Source organism: Thamnophis sirtalis, unplaced genomic scaffold (genome assembly GCF_051295495.1).
Source record: "Thamnophis sirtalis isolate CommonGarterSnake01/CBP01778 unplaced genomic scaffold, rThaSir2_p1.2 scaffold_2, whole genome shotgun sequence".
Lineage (NCBI taxonomy): Eukaryota > Metazoa > Chordata > Lepidosauria > Squamata > Natricidae > Thamnophis > Thamnophis sirtalis.
Genome location: NW_028261382.1, coordinates 96,317,284 through 96,340,070, shown reverse-complemented (window position 1 = coordinate 96,340,070; position 22,787 = coordinate 96,317,284). Strand labels below are relative to the sequence as shown.

The 22,787-nt window shown below is 46.3% G+C and overlaps 1 protein-coding gene across 2 annotated transcripts in view; it reads right to left on the bottom strand.

The window, feature by feature from the left end:
- Positions 1 to 3,783: 3,783 nt before the first annotated feature.
- Positions 3,784 to 22,787, bottom strand: part of TRIM29 (tripartite motif containing 29) — a 45,294-nt gene continuing 26,290 nt past the window's right edge. The window contains exons 5-9 of one of the 2 annotated variants that reach the window (XM_087703786.1): positions 18,781 to 18,867; positions 17,679 to 17,795; positions 13,243 to 13,344; positions 10,625 to 10,701; positions 3,784 to 3,919 (exon numbers count right to left, since the gene is read on the bottom strand). In XM_087703786.1, coding sequence (XP_087559912.1) covers positions 3,857 to 3,919; positions 10,625 to 10,701; positions 13,243 to 13,344; positions 17,679 to 17,795; positions 18,781 to 18,867 — 446 coding nt within the window. In that variant the 3' untranslated portion in view covers positions 3,784 to 3,856. The remainder of the gene's footprint in view (positions 3,920 to 10,624; positions 10,702 to 13,242; positions 13,345 to 17,678; positions 17,796 to 18,780; positions 18,868 to 22,787) is intronic. The other variant, XM_087703787.1, reaches the window with a different exon arrangement.

The following is a 22,787-nucleotide window of genomic DNA, read 5'->3' as shown; positions in this document are numbered from 1 at the left end:
ATTGCTCTTACAGACTGAATAATGGAATCTATGACCTTCACACCCCGCCTATCACTGTCATCCTCCTCTTGTCCTTTGCCTGCATGTTTTCCTTCTCCGCCAGCTATAAATGGGGAAACGATGTTTTCCTCTTGATCCGAAAAAAGATCAGCCAACGTGACAGCCCAAATATCCAAACTAGCGATATTCAGGGGCAGAAAGCGGCAGAACGCAGCCGAGAACGGCGTGTGAACTGCAGTGAGGCAGTGACATCTGCTGTCCATTTCCGTCTCTGCAGACCTCCCAATTTTTTGTTGTTTTGGTTTGTGATGCTGTCGTAGCAAATTACAGTCACCCAGGTCTCGAACTTGGGCTAGGGGCAACAGGGTGAGCTCCCGTTCCTTGGCTCACCTCCTGCCCACCTAGCAGTTTGAAAGCATGCAAATGTGAGTAAATAAATAGGTACTTCCCACTTCAGTGGGAAGGTTACAGTGTTGCAACATATAGTCATGCTGGCCATATGACAATGGAAGTGTCTTCGGAGAACAGATGGATGGATAGAGAGATAGATGGATAGGGGGAAAGAAGGAAAGAAGGAAGGAATATGGATGGACAGATGGATGGGTGGAAGCAAGGAAAGGAGGGAAGGAAGGAAAGAAAAGAGAATAGAATAGAATAGAATATACTTTATTTGTATGCCGCCCTTTTCCCTGAGGGGACTCAGGGCGGCTCACAACTCAGGGGGAGGGGAGGACAAACAAGTTATAAACATGAAAAACAATACATTGTTAAAAGAAAGCACAACAGTCATGCCATTCGGGTGGGGTTAGGGTCTTTAGCCCCAGGCCTGCTGGGACAGCCAGATTTTAAGGGCAGTGCGGAAGGTCTGGAGGGTGGTGAGGGTACGAATCTCCACGGGGAGTTCATTCCAGAGGGTCGGAGCAGCGACCGAGAAGGCTCTCCTCCGGGTAGTTGCCAGGCGACATTGGCTCGTTGATGGGATTCGGAGGAGGCCTAATCTATGCGATCTTATTGGTCTAGTGGAGGTAATTGGCAGTAGGCGGTCTCTCAAGTACCCAGAGGGAAGAGGGAAGAAGAAGAAGAAGAAGAAGAAGAAGAAGAAGAAGAAGAAGAAGAAGAAGAGGAGGAGGAGGAGGAGGAGGAGGAGGAGGAGGAGGAGGAGGAGGAGGAGGAGGAGGGGGGGGGAAGAGGGGGAGGGAGGGAGGGAGGGAGGGAGGAAGGAAGGAAGGAAGGAAGGAAGGAAGGAATATTCCTTCAAGTCATTTTAAACAGGTCCCCCACATTCTGACATATACTGTAGGCCATCCAAGGGTGCTGATGTGTCTTTATTTTTATTGCATACATTGGAATGGACAAGGAAGTCTACTGTGAAAGGCCCCCAAAATAACAGTCTGGAATGAAACCCAACATCACATTCACTTCTCAACCCTGTCACCTTCTTACAAAGTTTATCCTTGGAAGAAATTCTTGATGCACCCACAACTGGCTCCGCTTCTCCCAAATCCTGAGATCCTCTCAATCTTGTGGGAGATGTTGAGGATTAGATACCAATTTTGAGATCAGACAATCTGGTTCCCCTGGCAACTCTAAGACATTCTTTCGATCTGGAACATTGCACAGGCATTCCACTCATCCTTGGCCTGATTCTTCGCGTCCAACGAGAAAGACACCAAAGGGAAGATGCACCCGCATGCCCACGCTTTTAAAAATAACTTCCCTCAAATGTAAACCGAAGCACTGAATCAAAGCACATCAGACAGTATCATCAGTGGAGAAGACGAACATAGCTAAGACATCTAATCAATCTTCTATGGATTTTTCTCTCTCTCTCTCCTCTTTTCTTCTGCAATTTGAACAACCAGGAGGAGGAGAAATTGGGATGATGGGCAATTCACGTAGCCTTTTTAAGCTACAGGTTCATCACCGTCACATGACTAGTGACCAGAGGGAAGCAGCTAATATTTAGTGTGCTTTGATTCTTTGATTCCAAAGCACCTGAAGGCAGGACAAGAAGCAATGGATGGAGGCTGAACAAAGAGAGAAGCAACTTAGAACTAAGGAGAAACTTCCTGACAGTGAGGACAATCAACCAGTGGAACAACTGGCCTTAAGAAGCTAGGGGTGCTCCATCACTGGAGGCTTTTAAAAGGGGACTGGACAACCATTTGTCGAAAATGGTATCGGGTCTCCTGCTTGAGTAGAAGGTCGGACTAGAAGACCTCCAAGGTGCCTTCAACTCTGTTATTCTCTTATTCTGATTGCTATGTCAAAGCAGATGGTTTGTTGTGGTCTGCCGGAGGCCTGCAACAGAGTCGGACAGTGAGGAGGTTGGGGAGGAACCTGGGCCAGTCCTGGAGTCTGGAGGAGGCTCAGATGAGGGCTCTGCATCAGAGTCAGAGAGGGGGCCAAGGCCATCTGGTAATTATGTACTTCCTCGGGAGCCTCCAGAGTCTGACATCAGCAAGTCAGAAGAACAGCGGGAGCCTGTTCCCAGTGCGCGCATGCGCAGAGCTGCCAGAAGACAAGAACAATTAAGAAAACAGGGTCGACTTGGGAGCAAGTGTCAGCCTCTGCTTTGCTGCTTGCTTTCGGCTGCCATTGAAACGGGGGTGGGGGCATGGTATTTGGGTGGGGAAATTGTTCAGTGCTGGAGTGACTGTAAGAAGGGAGCTTGTTCTCCGCATGCTGCAGAGAGAGGAGTTTCCCGCCAAGGCCAACTGTCCGGCATACCAACCTGATGATGATTTTTGAAGATGTCACCCACATGACACCTGTGGGGTGTACGAATTGGACTATGGGATGGGGTTGCCAAGGGGAGGGGGTTGGGTCGCATATTGATATCTGTGATTACGCACGCTTTTGCCTCAGATCTTGCTTTGCCTAGCTGCTATCTACTCATGGCCAGTAAAAGTACTCTTAATTCTGCAAAATGGAGTTGAGTGGTTTCTTTCTTGGTTACTGTGGGAAGCAGCCCTGACAGTAAGGCTTGGAGATGATTGGCCTCCACTCCATTTCTTTTTATAAGAAATAAAAAGAGGGTTTTGGGTACTAAGATTGTGATTTATGCTTTCTTAGGAACAGGGGTGGGTTTCTCGCCCCGTTCCAACCGGTTCGGTTGGAACGGGGCCGGCGGTGTCCTCGTGCACGCGCGCGGTGCATGCATGCGTACTAGCGTCTGTGCGATGTTCCTGCTCCTCCTGGAGGATCGCGCAGGCGCTGTATGCATCCTGCGCATGCGTGGAAGCGCAGAACTCGTCAAAACCGGGTAAGGAGCACGGGCGGGCGGATGGGCCCTTCGCCGTTCCCGGAAGTTACTTACTTCCGGGTTCGCCGACCAACCGGTTCGCAGGGACTGCCGCGAACCGGTTGAAACCCACCCCTGCTTGGGAAGCCTAGGTCAGAACATGACTTTAGAACAGTGTTGGCCAACCAAGTCTCCATTAATGTCAGCAAGAGTTGGACCTGCAGCTAGAAGTGGGCTGCTAAAGTCACAGTTTTAAGCAGCAGCTTGTTTGCTTAAACCCAACGTCTCGTGGGAATACTCTGAGTAAACACTGGCAAGGCATTAGTAAGAGCAAAGCAGTTACATGAGGAAAGGGGAATTCGTTAGTCAACCAACATCTATTTGGAGTCAACCTACTTCTCAAGGGCTGCAAAGCATGGATCGAAAAGAGCAGGGTGCCACCCACTTCCGCCCAGGATGAGATGTACATCCTTTCCTCTAGAGCATCCACCCACCCACCCACCCACTTTAAAAAAAAAAGAAAGAAAGAACTAGGACAATTTGATTAATACAATAGCAGGAATATCCATGGACATTCTGGTGAGATGTCTTCCTCTTCCACCACCGTCTTGTTCAGGGGGCTTCATTGGAAGTGACGCCATTGCCCTTGTTGACGTAGAAGGGACGGTAATGAGACTGGAAGGAGAAAACAGAGAAACAGAGCAGTGAGTGGGCTGGTCTCCACTGATCTCCATCAATCTATGTTCCTGTGGCACTAAATTATGTCTGCCTGCATGTCTGTCTGTCTATCATCTATCATCTATCATCTATCATCTATCATCTATCATCTATCATCTATCATCTATCATCTATCATCTATCATCTATCATCTATCATCTATCATCTATCATCTATCATCTATCATCTATCATCTATCATCTATCATCTATCATCTATCATCTATCATCTATCATCTATCATCTATCATCTATCATCTATCATCTATCTAGTGCTGGAGAAGACTCCTGCGAGCTCCTTGGACTACAAAGCGGTCAAAATGGTTAGTCCTAGAGGAGATCAACCCTGACTGCTCTTTAGAAAGCCAGATCCTGAAGAGGAAATTCAAATCCTTTGGCCACCTAATGAGAAGGACAGAGTCACTGGAGAAGAGCCTCATGCTTGGAAAGGCAAAGGGCAAAAGAAGAATGGGACAACAGAGAATGAGGTGGCTGGATGGAATTACCGAAGCAGTAGGTATGAGCTTAAATGGACCCAAGAGGATGGTAGAGAACAGGAAGGCCTGGAGGAACATTGTCCATGGGATTGTGATGGGTCAGACACAACTTTGCAACTAACAACAATATCTATCCGTCCGTCTGTCTGTCTGTCTATCTATCTATCTATCTATCTATATCTATCTATCCATCTATCCTTCCATCCATCCATCCATCCATCCATCTATCATCTACCTACCTATATCTATCATCTACCTACCTATCTCTCTATCTCTCTATCTCTCTATCTCTCTATCTCTCTATCTCTCTATCTCTCTATCTCTCTATCTCTCTATCTATCTATCTATCTATCCATCCATCCATCCATCCACCCATCTATCATCTACCTACTTATATCTATCTATCTATCTATCTATCTATCTATCTATCTATCTATCTATCTATCTATCTATCTATCTATCTATCTATCTGTCTTCTATCTATCTATTTATCTATCATCTACCTACATCTACCTACATCTACCTACATCTATCTATCTATCTATCTATCTATCTATCTATCTATCTATCTATCTATCACTACCTACTTTTATCTATCTATCATCTATCTATCTATCTATCTATCTATCTATCTATCTATCTATCTATCTATCTATCATCTACCTACCTATATCTTTCTACATCTATCTATCTATCTATCTATCTATCTATCTATCTATCATCCAATTCAATTTTTATCCTGCCTTTATTATTTTGAGAAACTTAATGCAGTGACCATATCTAATACTCCTTCCTGCACCTATTTTCCCCTGTGAGGTGGATGGGGCTTAGAGAAATGGACTGGCTCAAAGTCACCCAGATGGCTTTCATGCCTAAGGCAAGACTAGAACTCACCAACTCCTGGTTTCTACCCTACCACTTTTAGCCACTATACCAAACTGGCTCTATGAACATTTGAGGAGCCCCTGGGCCCAAGAAGAAGTCCTGGATCTTCTTAAGATAGACCCCTTTTGGAAGTTCTTACGCAATTATTGTAAGCTGCCCGGAGTCTTCCGAGAGTGGGCGGCATACAAAATTAATAAATACTAATACTAATACTAAACACAATAATTGTGCCCAGTCACAGCACATTAAATTGCCTGGAGACAAAGCATCATGGTTAAGTGCTATCTCCCACTCTCCTTAGCCATGCAGAACTTCTTATGTTGCTCCAAGCAAATGGACCTACTTCCAAATGAAGCTCTGATCTAGCCTCATTTTCCATTTGGGTTTTCTAAGAGCACTTTTGGGGTCCCTGTAAATCCAAGAGGCATGGCCTAAATCCTCAATGCTTCCTCTGGCCCTTCAACAGCCCGATCACGGTCTCCAGAAATCTCCCAGTGGCAGATTCCGAATTGTGAATGAGAGAGAAGGAGGGAGTTATTAAATGCATGACTGGAGAGTAATCGCACGGCCTATATTATTTTTAATTAAATTTAAATGTCAAGGAAATGAAGTCCATTTCATTTTGGTCTTGATTTCCTCCCACCCAGCCTGAAGAAAGCCTATACTCCGGCAACTCTCGCTCAGCCCCTCCAAAAATTAGTTGAGGCAGCTTCTTGTAGAGCAAAGAGATGATAGATGCAGGGATGGGCTTTGTGTATTTTAAAATTAATACTATTGTTGTTTCTAATGCCAGGCTCCAGCAAATCAATTCTGAGAGGGTCTCATTAAAAATTTAAATTACATCTGGCCCCCAATTTATTTCTTTTTGCAACCCTGAGCTGATGCAAATCTTTCCTTCTAAAGAAGATGGCCAAAACCAAGAACATCTTGTCATTAAAGGAGAATACCATGTTTCCCCGAAAATAAGGCAAGGTCTTATTTTCTTTTGACCCCCGAAATAAGCAGTTGGCCTTATTTTGGGGGAGGTTTATTATTTTTGAGGTGCTGGAAGCAGTGAGGATGGTCACCTCATGGCTGCTGCTGTGTTGCAATATTTTCAAGGATGGCTTACCGCATTTTTCGGAGTATAAGACACACCTTTTTCCCTAAAAAGAGAAGGTAAAAATCTGGGTGCTGAATACAGCATTTTTGGCCTCCCGAAACCCCGCGCCCTTCGAAAAATTGGACATGCAGGGGGTTTGGGAGCCTTGCAAAGTGCTCCCCCTGGGCTGGGGGAAGCAAAAACAAACAGAAATGGCCTGTTTTCGCTCGTTTTTACTCTCCCCCGCCCCCAGGAACACTCTACAAGCCTCCCAAAACCTATGCATGCCCTGTTTTATGGGAAAAAATGGGCCTGTTTTCACAAAAAATGGGCCATTTTTTGCTCGTTTTCCCCTCCCCCCAGCCTCCAGGAGCACTTTGCACGCCTCTCAAACTCTCAGTATGCCCCATTTTTCACAAAAAAAATGAGGTGTGCAGAGGGTTCGGGAGGCTTGCAGAGTGCTAAAACATTTTTTTTAAATTTACCTCTTCAAAATCTTGGTGTGTCTTATACTGCAGTGCGTCTTATATTCCGAAAAATATGGTATTTTAGCGCATGCATTCAAAAGCCCAATTGGGCTTATTATTTGGGGACGCCTTATTTTCGGGAAAGATTAAGATTAAAATTAAGATTTAGTTTATTTGTATGCCGCCCTTCTCCGGGAGGGACTCAGGGCGGCGAACAACTCAAAGGGGGAAAAAGGGAACATAAAATACAATAGACAGGGTATTTATAACCCAGGGTTGAAATGAAGGGTCTGAATTCATTCTTTTTTCTTCCTGATGATGTTTCATCATCCAAATTAGGTAACATCATCGGTGCTTTGAAATGCTGTCAGTCTAAAAGCATGAATGCCCTGCCTTCAATTATACATGACATCAGCATAATTTTGTCCCTTAAAAATCAGGGTTTTTTGTGCCATCAGCAATATTGAAGCACCCCAATATGATTCCTCCCTTTTTCTACAAGGATTGTGACATCTCACAATGACAAAATGGTGAACTCCCACGGATGTCACCGCACCCAACACCCCTTTATCTCATTCCCAAGTGCTGATGTGGCAGTTTTAAGCCATCTTTACTTGCACTGATGCGTTCTCTCTCTTCCTCCGGCACCATCCAAGAAGTTCTAGACATCTTGAGGGATCTAGAATCTGTTTGGCTTTATCTCCAATTCCCTCATAGCAGGGATCTCCAAATCGGGCAACTTTAAGCCTTGTGGGCTTTCAGCTCCCAAAACTTCGCAGCCGAATTCCAGAATTCCACAAGTCTTAAAAGTTGCCCGATTTGGAGATTCTTACCTTAGAGTCATGAGAACAGGTCTACGATACGTTTTTACACCAGAACCTGCCTTTCTGGACACTCCTTCCAAAGGCTAACTCCTCACCCTGGCTGAAGCGCCAGAAAGCTTTGTAACCAGTTGACAAACTAGTAAAACCAACTACTTTTTAATCACTGTTGATGAGCTAATTTCTCCCTGGCTTGACCCCTGGAATTCACATTTTACAGATCTTACTTTTAGAATACAGATTACTCAACGGTGTACCTACTTCAAGTGGTTTTTAAAAGCCCAGTTATTTGGCCCAGCAGTCCACCAATGCTTCTGCCAGCTTTGTAAAATCCAGTTCAAGTGTGTTTTGTCTAGGAACGCTTAAGCGTTGTTTATTTATTCATCTGATTGTTTGCTGTGGTGTCTAACTGGGGAATATAAATGGACTTTGCAAAGACAGGGTAGTGCTTCTGAATATTGACAAAGCTAGTGCATTGGGTCTGCTCTCTACAGGAACAACGTAAGGTTGTGGGGAAATTGCTGGAATGCAGAATAGGACATAAGGAAGGCACTGCCTTCCATAAGAAGTCGCTCTTGCAGTGGTGGGATTCAAATAATTTACCAACCAGTTCTCTGCCCTAATAACCAGCTGGGTAGGTGGGGCTCGGTGGTCATGTGATTGTGGGTGTGGCCAAGTCAATGTCACTCAGGTCGATGGGCACTTTGCCTTAGTTGTTACAATGGCAATAAGGGTTAACTGGAGAGGCAGTTTCTATAAGCAGGGCAACAAAGATTAGGCTAGAAACAACACCAGAATGTTTCCCTCCTGCCTTCCTTACAGGATTAGCCCTGTAAAGTGGGAAAAAACAAAAGATTTCTTCCAACAACCAGTTCTCCGAACTGCTTAGAAAGTTACCAACCGGTTCTCCCGAATAGGTGCAAACCGGCTGAATCTGACCACTGGGCTCTTAGTTCAATTTGCCATTCACCTGAGGCAGGTAAGGGATCCAGCAGAATAAAAAACCCTTTTTGCATATTTCAGAGGTTTGATGCTGGCACGCAGAAGCTCAGAATTCATTAAAGCAGGGATCCAAACCTTTTGGACCTAAGGAACCACTAAATTCATAATTTTAAATCCTGCAGACCACTAATATGATCTGCCTAATGACTGGCTGAGTGGGCGTGGGCTAGGTGGTCATATGACTGGGTGGGCATAGCCACCTTGATGTCATTCATGTCGAGGGGTGCCTGGCCAGCCTCTACTCGCCCCTCCCCTCCCAGCCCCTCCTCTCCTGCCTGCCTGGGCTCCTTAGGGCCCCAACAGGAAGCAGTTGCTGGAGCTAAGCAGCCGACATGAGAAAGAATTGGCAAAACAGCTCAGTTCAAATTGGATCTGACCGAGAAGGAGGCTCAGCAGAAGCACCTCAATGAGGACTTGGAGCATAGGCTTTCCAAGCAGAGGAAAGACCTGTGAGAGTACAAGGCCAGGTACTGGCGCCTGGAGGCTCAGTGGGCTGAGATAGCAATAGCAATAGCAGTTAGACTTATATACCGCTTCATAGAGCTTTCAGCCCTCTCTAAGCGGTTTACAGAGTCAGCATATCGCCCCCACAGTCTGGGTCCTCATTTCACCCACCTCGGAAGGATGGAAGGCTGAGTCAACCTTGAGCCGGTGAGATTTGAACCGCCGAACTGCAGATAGCAGTCAGCTGAAGTGGCCTGCAGTACTGCACCCTAACCACTGCGCCACCTCGGCTCTCTGAGATGGTGAGCCCATTCCAGGCCATGATGCAGTCCCACTGGAACGAGGCCCTCTGGCTCTTCGCCACCAGTGGTGCTTCCCTCCAGCCTTCACTCAAAGCCCCTCACCAGGAGGCTGAAGAAGACCCCAAGTCGGAATTTCTGCCCCCCTCCGACCCACACAAAAAGACCCCGAAGGGGGAAACTCTCTGCAGCAACACAAGCATTCATTGCACATATCCATTCCAGGGGCCGTAGTTTGAGGACCCCGAATTTAGGGCAATATAAAAAAATAGCAATAGCAATAGCAGTTCGATTTATATACCGCTTCATAGGGCTTTCAGCCCTCTCTAAGCGGTTTACAGAGTCAGCATATATTGCCCCCAACAACAATCCGGGTCCTCATTTTACCCACCTCGGAAGGATGGAACGCTGAGTCAACCCTGAGCCGGTGAGATTTGAACAGCCGAACTGCAGAACTGCAGTCAGCTGAAGTAGCCTGCAGTGCTGCATTTAACCACTGCGCCACCTCGGCTCTAATAATGCAAATAATTTTTCTGCGGACCACCACCATTTTCTCAGTTGGTGACCGCTGCATGAGAGCGGTGTTTCTCAACCTCTGCCATTTCAAGATATGTGGACTGGCTGGGGAATTCTGGGAATTTGAAGTCCCCACAGCTTAGAGCTGCCGAGATGAAGAAACTTTGCAATAGAATCACAGTGAGGCATACAATTTTTTAAAAACCCCTTTAGTATTTTCTGCTGTTTCTTAGGATGCTGGGCAGTTAATTGGTTTCAGGGTCAATATTTTCCTCCCAAAACAGAGCTTAGCCAATATCTTGTCCTTGATCCTTGTTGAGAGTTGTTTGGAAACCCTAAGCCAGTGTTTCTCAACCTTGGCGACTTTAAGTCCTGTGGACTTCAACTCCCAGAATCCCCCAGCCAGCACGGCCCTTGCAGCCCTAACCCTTTAGGGAAAAAAAAAAACCCAGGGGTGTTCAAACTTGACAGCTTTAAGACTTGTGGACTTCAACTCCCAGAATTCCTCCTCTCGCTCTTCATCTTGATGATGTGCGGCCGGGCGGGGGAGGAGGGAGCTGGAACCGGTTCTAAACAGCACTGTAGATTTGTGGAACCTCTTCTATAGAAGAGGTTAGAACTGGCAGGAACCCACCCCCTGGCAGGGCCTTACCAACATGCTTTGCTTGGAAGATTTCCATGTCTGTGGCTGGGCCTTGGCCGTCTGGTGCCTCACGATGGACGGATAAGCTGGGAAGGAGACACAAGGCAACAACCATTACTTCCAAAAATGTGCTTTCTCGGCCGCACTGGTGTGCTTTGCTGAAGTTAGCCCAGTCAAGCAATCCCAAGGAGCTTTTGAGCAAGACTGGTATCCAGATAGTCCTCAGCTTACAACCACTTATTGACCATTGAAAGTGACAGCCTGAAAAAAGTGACTTCGAACCGGTCCCCTCACTTGCGACAGGATCACAAGGATCCCCAAAATTCGGGCACTATCAAGCCACCATGTGTTTCTTTCACTGTCCTCACCTTATGACCATTTCAGCATCCCGTGGTCACACAACCGCCCATTGTCACCTTCCCAACCAGCTTCCGAATAGTAAGATACACGAGGGAAGCTGGATTGGCTTAATGACTGCCTGATTCACTTAAAAACCGCAGGGATAAGGGTGGCGAGAAAGGTCGTAGGATTGAGTGCGACTCGCTTCTCAACTGCTACACTGAGCACTGGAAATGGTGGTCCCCATTCTGATCATAAATGATTTTTTAATTCCCATTTCTCCGGCCTGAAAACTCAAACAAACAGGCCTTCCCACATGCAAAAACATATGGGTAAAGTCTAGGTAGTCACCATTATTGCTGAAAATTGTTCGGAATAATGAAGTTGGAAAGGACCTTGGAGGTCTTCTAGTCCAACCCCCTGCTCAGGCAGGAAACCCTACACCACTTCAGACAAATGGTTGTCCAACACCTTCTTAAAAACTTCCAGTGTTGGAACATTCACAACTTCTGGAGGCAAGTTGTTCCATTGATTAATTGTTCTAACTGTCAGGAAATTTCTCCTTAGTTCAAGGTTGTTTTTCTCCTTGATTCGTTTCCATCTGTTGCTTCTTGTGCTAACCTCAGGTGCTTTGGAGAATAGCTTGACTCCCTCTTCTTTGTGGTAACCCCTGAGATAGTGGGACACTGCTATCAGGTGACCCCTAGTCAGAGATGGTATTCAGCAGCTTCTGACCAGTTCTGGAGAACCGGTAGTGGAAATTTTGAGTAGTTCGGAGAACTGGTAAATACCACCTCTGGCTGGCCCCGCCCGTATCTATTGTCTGCCTCCCAAGTCCCAACTGATCAGGAAGAAATGAGGATTTGAAAGTATCCTCCCCTGCCATGCCCACCAAGCCACGGCCACCAAGCCATGCCACGCCCACCAAGCTACGCCCACAGAACCACTAGTAAAAAAAAATTGAATCCCACTATTGCCTCTAGTCCAGTAGTGGGTTCCTACCAGTTTCAGATTGGTTTGGCTGAACTGGTAGTGGTTTGGCGGGCTGGGTCGCTGGAACCAGCAGCACCGAGGCCTGCCACGTCCCTGAATGGTTCCCCTGGTGGCGCCATTGGTGCTGCCATCTTGTTTTTCAATTTTAATTGTACTGCTCATGCACACGTAGCGTGCGCATGAGCGAACTGTCAGTAGTGCCTGGTGGAATCCACCCCTGCCTGTTGTGGCTCGGCTGGAGCCTTTGGAGCTGTTATCAGACTCTGACAGCGAGGGGCCCTGTGAGTCACGCTTGGAAGAGGAGGAGGGCTCTGGACAGGGGTCTGACTCCGAGCAGGGCTCAGAGAGACTAGTTGGTCCCCAGGTAATGACTGACCCTTGGATCAGTGGGGAGGAGACAAGAGAGGCTAAGCAAGGACCCTCCTGTGAGTTGTTTCGGGATGCACGTAGGAGAAGAGCTGACCGAGGTAAGGCACAATTGAGGACTCATAGGAGGTGATTACACACAGCTGTTGCTCGTTAGAGTCTTCTCCTACAGATAAAAGGACTGATGGTGCCACGCCCTGGTTGCAGACATCAACGTTGTTTGTTTGTTCGAGAATTCAGTTTCGTGCCTGTTCGAGTTAGTGTTTATGATTCAAAGAGACACTTGGATAAGTGATTTTGCTTTCTGATTTGCTGTAAGAGTTTTGTTTCTGCATTTGCTGTGTAACCTTTTTTGCCAGAGACTTCATCTATGTTTATTTTGGGCTCGCAGCCAGCGTGAGCCGGGACTGATAAAGACTTTCTTTTGTCAGCTTTGTGTGACTGTAGTTTTGGAACAGGCTAAGTGGGAGGCCAGAACAGTTTGACTTCTGCCCGGACAAACCTCCATTTAATTAATTATGGAGCAATTACATGCTGAAAATACGCAACTGGCTCAGTCATTACCTGGGGACCAACTAGTCTCTCTGAGTCCTTCGGGATTGGGCGGCATAGAAATCAAATCAACTCAACTCAAACTCAACTCAACTCTGAGCCCTGCTCGGAGTCAGACCCCTGTCCAGAGCCCTCCTCCTCTTCCAAGCGTGACTCATAGGGCCCCTCGCTGTCAGAGTCTGATAACAGCTCCAAAGGCACCAGCCGAGCCACAACACCTGTCCTGGTCCTTCTCTTCATTGAACTAGATATATCCAATCCCTGCTATTCCCGGAGTCAATTGTGGTCGAGAACTACCTGTAACCAAGAAGACAAACGGAGAGGGGAAAGACAAGATAGGAATTAAGGGGCCAATGGAAGAAGAAACCCTGAAATACCATTCTTAGTATAGAGGCTGCCGTCAGATTGCTTGCTGAAATCCCCAGGTGAACTCTGGCCCATTGGGGGGAACTGATATGGCATCTTGGATCCATTGCCAACTGGAAAATAGAAGAAGCAACATGATGGTGAGATGGGTAGAATCCCCCAAGCCTTCTAGCCCATTGGCCGTGATCCCCCAAAAGTAACCAAGAAGGACTGATTGACTGGCTGATTGATTGATTCAATTTACGTGTCGCCCATCTCGGAGGCGAATTTGGCTTGAGGAATCCCGGAGTCTACACCAAGAGAAGATCAAGAATGGTTCAGGTCTAGCGCGAGGACCACCATGTAAGGAAGCAGATTAAGTTTTCTGCTCAGAAGCACTGAAGATCTTAATCTGTTACATCAAGAAGAGGAAAATTGAACACCTGAGCTCCATAGAGATCAGGAAACGGTGGGGAGGTCGGGGGAAATCTCCAGCCCTTCAAACTTTTGGGGTTTCCGTTGGCATAAGCCCAGATGCCAAGTTCTCCTCAAATTTTCCAGGGTGCCTGAAATCGTACACATATCCCTCCAAAAATATTAACTGATAAATATTGCATTAACTCGCATTGTTACTTTTTTAAAGAAAAGAAATCCGCCAATTAAGCACATCCAATGTTCTTTTTGCCCTCAGTTGAAAGGTCTTAGGCAGGGTACAAACAACGTTTCTCTCTTGACTGTGTCCAACTTGCCCTGCCTGGCTCTGCTGGTTGAAGTTTTGACATGGTGCAAAGTTGAATTTGAAATTGGGCTGAAGTGGTCTGTGTGTGTGTGTCTGTCTGTCTGTCTGTCTGTCTGTCTCTGTCTCTGTCTTTGTCTCTGTCTGTCTATCTGTCTGCCTCTGTGTGTGTGTGTGTGTGTGTGTTTCTCTCTGTTTTTCTCTGTGTGTGTTTCTCTCTCTCTTCTGTTACTCTCTGTTTCTCTCTCTTCTGTTTCTCTGTGTGTGTGTGTTTCTTTCTCTCTTCTGTTACTCTCTGTTTCTCTTTCTTCTGTTTCTCTCTCTTCTGTTTTTCTCTCTCTCTGTGTTTCTCTCTCTTCTGTTGCTCTCTGTTTCTCTCCCGTTTCTCTCTCTTCTGTTTCTGTGTGTGTCTGTCTGTCTGTCTCTGTCTCTGTGTGTGTTTCTCTCTGTGTGTGTTTCTTTGTGTGTCTGTATGTGTGTGAGAGAGAGAGTCTGTGTGTCTGTCTGTCTCTCTCTCTTTCTCTGTCTGCCTCTGTGTGTGTGTGCTTCTCTCTCTGTTTTTCTCTCTGTGTATGTTTCTCTCTCTCTTCTGTTACTCTCTGTCTCTCTCTCTTCTGTTTCTCTCTCTTCTGTTTCTCTCTCTTCTGTTTCTCTCTCTTCTGTTTCTCTCTCTTCTGTTTCTCTCTCTTCTGTTTCTCTCTCTGTGTGTGTTTCTCTCTCTCTTCTGTTACTCTCTGTTTCTCTCTCTTCTGTTTCTCTCTCTTCTGTTTCTCTCTCTTCTGTTTCTCTCTCTCTGTGTGTTTCTCTCTCTCTTCTGTTACTCTCTGTTTCTCTCCTGTTTCTCTTCTGTTTCTGTGTCTGTCTGTCTGTCTGTCTCTGTCTCTGTGTGTGTTTCTCTCTCTGTGTGTTACTTTGTGTGTCTATATGTGTGTGAGAGAGAGAGTCTGTGAGTCTGTCTGTCTCTCTCTCTCTTTCTCTGTCTGCCTCTGTGTGTGTGTGTCTGTCTGTCTTTATCTCTGTCCCCCCCTTTTTTCCTGACTCCCACTGAATTGTATTTGCGAAGGCATTCAAACATAACAGCCTGACCCAGGTGCCCTGCGGTTCTATTCAGCTGCAATTTCTCTTTGTCATCTTCCAGAGCACAGAGCAATTTTTTTTCCCTTTTGCTAAGCAAATGAAGCAACAGCAGGGAGGAGCCCCTTGCCTCAAGTCACAACATCACTGGGTCTAAACTGCTAAACTCCGCCAAGCCTCGGCATTTGCAAGAGCCAAGGTGGCGCAGTGGTTAAATGCAGCACTGCAGGCTACTGCTAGATCAGCAGTTCAGCGGTTCAAATCTCACCGGCTCAGGGTTGACTCAGCCTTCCATCCTTCCGAGGTGGGTAAAATGAGGACCCGGATTGTTGTTGGGGGCGATATGCTGACTCTCTGTAAACCGCTTAGAGAGGCCTGAAAGCCCTATGAAGCGGTATATAAGTCTACTGCTATTGCTATTGCATGGAGCACCAGCTAGTTTCAATCCATTTCCAGCAGCAAAACCCACCATTTGACCCAAGACAGGTTGGACAAAAGGTTTGAAAGAACTTAGGTGGAAGTAAGAGTTTTCCCCTGCTCAGTTGTGTCTGCTCATCTCCGGTTCTTAGCCAAGGAAGATAGGAAAGCTCCCTTGGAACGAGCTCCCCGTGGAGATTCGGACCCTCACCACCCTTCAGGCTTTCCGCAAAGCCCTTAAAACCTGGTTGTTCTGACAGGCCTGGGGCTGACGAGTTCCCCGCCCCCGCTCGAATTGTGTGGTTGTTGAGTGTTTTTTAAATTGTTGTAGTTGTTTGTCCATTGTCTTTTTCCTCCTGTTTGTATTCCCCCCTCCTTACTTGGTTTGTGAGCCGCCCTGAGTCCCTCTGGGAATAGGGCGGCATAGAAATGCAATAAATCAAATCAAATCCCTTGGGTAACCTAACCAGCATTGCTTGGAGACATTCCCATGGTCATGTGGCCAGCATACAGTATGCCAAAGGTTTACAGAACGCTGCTACAGTCCCACCCAAGTGGTACCTATTTATCTACTCACACTTGCATGCTTCTGAATTGGAAGGTGGGCAGGAGCTGAGGCACGTAATAGGAGCTCACTCCATCATGCATCATTTGGGTCTTGAACCTGGGCTGTTGACTTTCCAGCCAACGAGTTCAGTGTCTACATGTGCACCATGTGCCGGAGTACTGGAAACCCAAAGACCAGCTGGACAGCATGCGTATGCCTGTTTTTTGGGTCGATTTGGGGGCATTTTCAGGCCGTTTCTCGTGCTGTTTTCAGACTGTTTTTCAGGCCAAAAATGGTCTGGAAATGGCCCCAAAACCAGCCTGAAAACAGCCCAAAAATAACCTGAAAATGCCAAAATGCCCTGTTTTTTTTTGGCCTGTTTTGGCCACTTTTCAGGCCATTTCCAGGATGTTTTTCAGTGCTCTGGCACCTATGAAGACCAGCTCGCCGGCGTGCATATGTGCCAGAAACCAGAAGAGGTTCAAAGTGCTAGTCGTTACTTTTAAAGCCCTACATGGTATCGGACCTGGCTACTTGAGAGACCGCCTCCTGCCAATTACCTCCCAAAGACCAATTAGGTCGCACAGACTAGGCCTTTCTCCGGATTCCATCTGCCAGCCAATGTCGGCTGGCGACACCCCGGCGGAGGGCCTTTTCTGTGGCAGCTCCGGCCCTCTGGAATGATCTCCCTGCTGAGCACTACCCTTCCGGCCTTCCGTAAAGCAACTAAGACCTGGCTGTTCCGGCAGGCCTGGGGCTGTTGAGTTGTCCAGCCCCACTTCAGGTTTGTGACTGTTGTGTAATTTTAAACTGTTGTTTATTTTTTTTATATCCCCCTTCCCTTTTATATCCCGAGGTGGCGCAGTGGTTGGGGTGCAGTGCTGCAGGCCACTTCAGCTGACTGCTATCTGCAGTTCGGCGGTTCAAATCTCACCGGCTCAGGGTTGACTCAGCCTTCCATCCTTCTGAGGTGGGTGAAATGAGGACCCGGATTGTTGTTGGGGGCAATATGCTGACTCTGTAAACCGCTTAGAGAAGGCTGAAAGCCCTATGAAGCGGTATATAAGTCTAACTGCTATTGCTATTGCTATGTATTGTAAGCCGCCCTGAGTCTCATTTGAGAGTGGGCGGCATACAAAATTTAATAAATAAATAAATAAATAAATAAATAAATAAATAAATAAATAAATAAATAAGAGCAGCTGGCAACGGGGTGCCCACCCACAGAGAGGGCTCTGTGGGCCACCTCTGGCACATGTGCCATAGGTTCGCCATCCCGGCTCTAGGCAATTGCTTTATACTGTAATAGCAATAGCAATAGCAATAGCAGTTAGACTTATATACCACTTCATAGGGCTTTCAGCCCTCTCTAAGCGGTTTACAGAGGCAGCATATCGTCCCCACAGTCTGGGTCCTCATTTCACCCACCTTGGAAGGATGGAAGGCTGAGTCAACCTTGAGCCGGTGAGATTTGAACCGCCGAACTGCAGATAACAGTCAGCTGAAGTGGGCTGCAGTACAGCACTTTAACCACTGCGCCACCTTGGCTCGCCATGGTAATGCCACCGTTCTGACACAGGGGAAAAAGCAGACTGCAAAAGAGTTACAGACCTGGGCGCAGAAGCAAAGTTGGAGGGAAGGTGAAAACCTCCCAAAAGGTTGGACAAATTTGGGGGTGAGGCGTGACCAATTACCTTTCATGGAGAATGCCGAGTTCGCAGCTGCAATGGTCTCTTCGGCAGTTTGCATGGAAGAAAACTCCCAGCCGCGAGTGTTGTAATTTCCTCCAAGATTTCCTCCCAGGTTTCCCCCTAAAGGAAAGAATTCAAGCCAGGCAGCCATCAGCAAGATGGGTGAGCTTCTTTTGAGGTCGTCATTGAAACAAGGGTAAGCGGGAGATCGGAAGGAGATAATTGACTCTTTGGGGGAAGGAATTTTGTTCAGAAAACATGTTTTCATTTCTCCATAATGGCTTCCTCTGAGTGGGCATTTAATGACTCACTCGTGATTTATGCCTTGGTCCAATTAGGCGAGAACTTGCATTGCGGAAGGCAGAAATAGAGAGGTCAAGATGCTCTTTGTGAGCCAGGTAAGGAAATTGGAGAATTGTCTCTATTTACAATATTGAGGTAGAGGTAAATGTTCACCTCGCACATATGTGCTACCTGTTCCTGACTCTAGGGGACGGTGCTCATCTCCGTTTCAAAGCCGAAGAGTCAGCGCTGTCCGAAGACGTCTCCCTGGTCATGTGGCCGGCATGACCAAACGCCGAAGGCGCACGGAACGCTGTTCCCTTCCCACCAAAGGTGGTCCCTATTTTTCTACTTGCATTTTTTAACATGCTTTCTAACTGCTAGGTTGGCAGAAGCTGGGACAAGGAACGGGAGCTCACTCCATTACACGGTGTTAGGGATTCGAACTGCAGAACTGCCGACCTTTCCGATCGACAAGCTCAGCATCTTAGCCACTGAGCCACTGCGTCCAAATAGATTTGGACCAATTAGGTGGGCACTTACATTGTGGGAGACAGAAACAGACAGGTCAAAATGCTCTTCGTGAGCCAGGTTAAAAAAAACAGGGAGAATTGTCTCTGTTTAAAATATTTAGCCTGTCTATTTAATCGTGGCTTGCAGAGGAGGAAGTGAGGAGAATCAAGTTATCCTCTCCTGGTTTCTAGTCTTGGGACACTGGAGCAAAATTTTGCTTCAGATCAAAGTCAGGAAGAAGAAAAACCATCTCCAAAACACCCAAAGTGGACAATGGGGTACGTTGTGTAGAAAGGGTAGTTTTCATTACCTTTTGGTGACAAGAACATGGAAAACCTCTTCAGGTTATCTGGCTGATTCCAGTCGGAAAAGTTGTTCATCATGTAACGGTGATCGCCTACAAAATGAGGACACCGAAGAAAGAATCATAGTTGTTAGGGGATAGATACACAACCACCACAAAATGAGAAGGATGAGATGCAGCATTGTAAAAGCAGGGAAATCTGTATTTCTTAGCTAAGATGGAGTTCTTCCTTCATGTGGAAATCTAAGGTCAACAGTTGATGTGGGTCACCAATGGGCAAGATGGGTGTGGACTTCCATCGGTCAGAACTGCTCCTGTTCTGACCGAGGCTTCCCAAGAGCATGAAGCAAACTCCTTGTCCCAACAAAAAAAAAACCCCTATTGTTAATTGACTGTGAATTCTGCTCATTCACATCCAGAAAAGTCTTTCAAGGGAGGATTTACGGTCACAGACCTTATCTGGCTTGGAGAGCTGCCAGGGTGATATCTGCAGAACTTGGCCAGGAGTCTTGGAGAGTCACAAACCAATGAAGAGAACTAATTGTCCCCTGCAAACTCCACTCCCTTTTTTCTCCTCTTTTATTTCCTCTGGGAGGGGCCATTCACTGTCCACCTGTCGCCTTACTCCCAAGTCGACTCCTGTTCTTCAGCTGTTCCCTCCCTATGCATCTGCACACTGGGAACAGGCTCCAGCTGTTCTTCTGCCTCACTGATGTCTGACTCTGAAGGCAGATGATAACTGGCATAAGGCTCTGGTCCCCTCTCTGCCTCCGAGACAGTCCCTCATTGGAGCCTTCCCCAGACTCCAGGACTGGCCCATGTTCCTCCCCAACCTCCTCACTATCTGAATCTGCTGCCAGCTCTGCTTGCTGGTGTCGGGCCATAACAGCTCCATCACTGGAGGCTTTTAAGAAGAGACTGGACTTCCACTTGTCTGGAATAGTATGTCTCCTGCTAGATGACCTCCAGTTACTCTGACCGTTTAGTCAAGTGTCCCAATTAGTCGGGAAAAGGTGGCAAGTTAACCACGAAGAGAACCAAGCATTACTTGTTCAAACTCCAGCGTGCAGAGGTTGGTGCCCTGCAAGGATTCACGAGACAGCAGAAATCTCATTGGAAGCTGGCATTTTATAGTTTGACTCCCCCGCTTCCTGTGCCTTTCTTCCTGTTACAGCTCAGAGGGTAGGAAGTGATCACTTTGGGCATCGCCCATTAGATTCACCCTGTATCAAAACTGCAACGTAGTTGCCTTTAAATGAGATGCCAATTAAAGAGGTGAATATTAAGGTCTTCCGTTTTCCCCTTGTGGGCAAAAGTAGGTGAGTTAAGCAAGATGTTGTGATGGCTAGGTGTGGCCGATATTAATTGTAGAAGAGAATATTTGTGGTGTAAGGTTGAACGGTGGGGTCCTTGGTGCTTTTCTGAGATTTGGAATTTTCTTGCAGATGTTTCATTACCCATCTGGGTAGCATCATCAGTGCTACAAGGACACGAGGTTTGCTCTCTACACCACTCAAAAAAGAAAATAAAAAAAACTTGGAAAGGAAACAAGAAGGGCAAAAGATTTCCTCCGCAGGAATCAACATCCACATAAGGACGGATTAATGCCAAGATTAATACTACACCAACAAACAAACAATAAACAATTAGCAATAGCAATAGCAGTTAGACTTATATACCGCTTCATAGGGCTTTCAGCCCTCTCTAAGTGGTTTAAAGAGTCAGCATATCGGCCCCAACAACAATCCGGGTCCTCATTTTACCCACCTCGGAAGGATGGAAGGCTGAGTCAACCTTAAGCCGGTGAGATTTGAACAGCCGAACTGCAGAACTAGCAGTCAGCTGAAGTAGCCTGCAGTGCTGCATTTAACCACTGCGCCACCTCGGCTCCTTAATTAGTTACCCAGTCAAGGAAATACCAACTCAGACAAACACTCAAGCCCTAAATTGCAGCCTAATCAAAGAACCCACAAGAACACTTGCACCGACACGGACAGGAGAAGCCACTAGTGTGTAGACAGAGAGAAAACCCCCACTCCCTCCTAGTACTGATGATATTCCCTAGTTGGGTCATGAAACATCTGCAAGAAAGCAATCAGGCTCAGAAAGCAGCTAGGACCCTATAGTCCTCTTTCTCCTCCTTCTCCTCTTCCTTTTCTTCCTCCTGCTCCTCCTCTTCCTCCTCCTTCTCCCTGCACACCCCACTTCCTTCTAGCATTGATGAAGTTACCTAGTTGGGTAATGAGACAGCTGCAAGGAAACAACCAGACTCAGAGAGCACCAAGGACCACACAGCTGCTTTCTCCTCCTCCTCCTCCTCCTCCTCCTCCTCCTCCTCCTCCTCCTCCTCCTCCTCCTCCTCCTCCTCCTCTCTGCAAACCTCATTCCCTTTTAGCACTGATGATGTAACCTAATTGGGTAATGAAATGTCTGCAAGAAAACAACCGAGCTCAGAGAGCACCAAGGACCCCACAGTCCTCTTTCTCCCCCTTCCCCTTCCCCCTTTCTTTTTTCTCCTTTCCCCTTTCTTCTTTCTTTCTCCTTTCTCCTTCTCCTTCTCCATCATCTCCATCTCCTCCTCCTCCTCTTTCTCTCTGCACACCCCACTCCCTTCTAGCACTGATGATGTTCCCTAGTTGGGTCATGAAACATCTGTAGGGAAAACAATTCAGCTCAGAGAGCACCGAGGACCCCAACAGTTCAATCCTAAGCTACAAAATATTCTCTTCTATCGTTCTTGGTTTTGTCCTTGTTGTTAGGATGAAAATGTCAAGGTCATTTTCATTGTTGAAATTGCTACACGTGCCCCCAAAGCAGTTGTGTCCAGGGATGGAGAGATTGAAGTTTACAAAATGCCAAGCACAGTGTTGTGTTCAGAATCCTGGTTTTTTGTTTACGCAGCAACATTGCACACAGGGACAAACGGGGGAGGGGAGAAGATTCTGTCGCAGTGCTGCACCTGCCGTCGTGCAGATGTTGACCTCTTTGCAGAGGCTCATGGATCACAAAATCATTAGCCAAACAGATAAAGAAATACACAATACAAATATCAGGTTATTTTCCCTTCCCTGCCTAATGTAACGTATACCCCTTGCAGTCAAAATTGAGAGGACTTGCTTTATTTAAGAGCAACACTTTGAGGAACGTAATATACGCTGGGGGGGCTATTTAATACTCCCACCATCTGTCTCTTCTATTCCTAATAGCTTGCGTATTTTGAAAAAGATGTATCTCCAGTGCTCTGCATGCATTATCTCTACTCATAGTGTAACAGCCTTGTAATGTAGGCTCACAACAGCATTCCCCCTCCCGCTCCCCAGTTTATAGGAAAAAAAGGTGAGGCTGGGAAAACATCAGAATGATATTACTGCAAGCTCCAATTCTTTCCAATCAGTAGTGTGAATAAGGTTATAATGAATTGTGGAGAGACACACACACACACACACACTCTCTCTTTCAACTCAACTTTTCTCCACTATGGTCATTCTCAGGTATGTATAAGCTGCTGGTGTGGCTGAATGCTGGCTTAGCAAACCAGCAAACAAATCAGATACCTGGAATTGCATTAACCACTGTTCCTTCATATATTCCCTTATATCTCCATATATCTATTTACATGTATGTGTCTGTCTGTCTGTCTGTCCATTTACTCTATCATTTATCCATATCTATCTATCTATCTATCTATCTATCTATCTATCTATCTATCTATCTATCTATCTTTCTACTATCCATCCATCCATCTATCTCTATTATCTCATCTATCTATCTCTCATCTATCTCTCATCAATCTATATTATCTTTGATCTATCTATCTATCTATCTATCTATCTATCTATTTATTTCTATCTATCTATCTATCTATCTATCTATCTATCTATCTATCTATCTATCTCTATTATCTGGTCTATCTATCTATCTCTCATCTAACTATCATCAATCTCTATTATCTTTGATCTATCTATCTATCTCATCTATCTATCTCTATTATCTCATCTATCTATCTATCTATC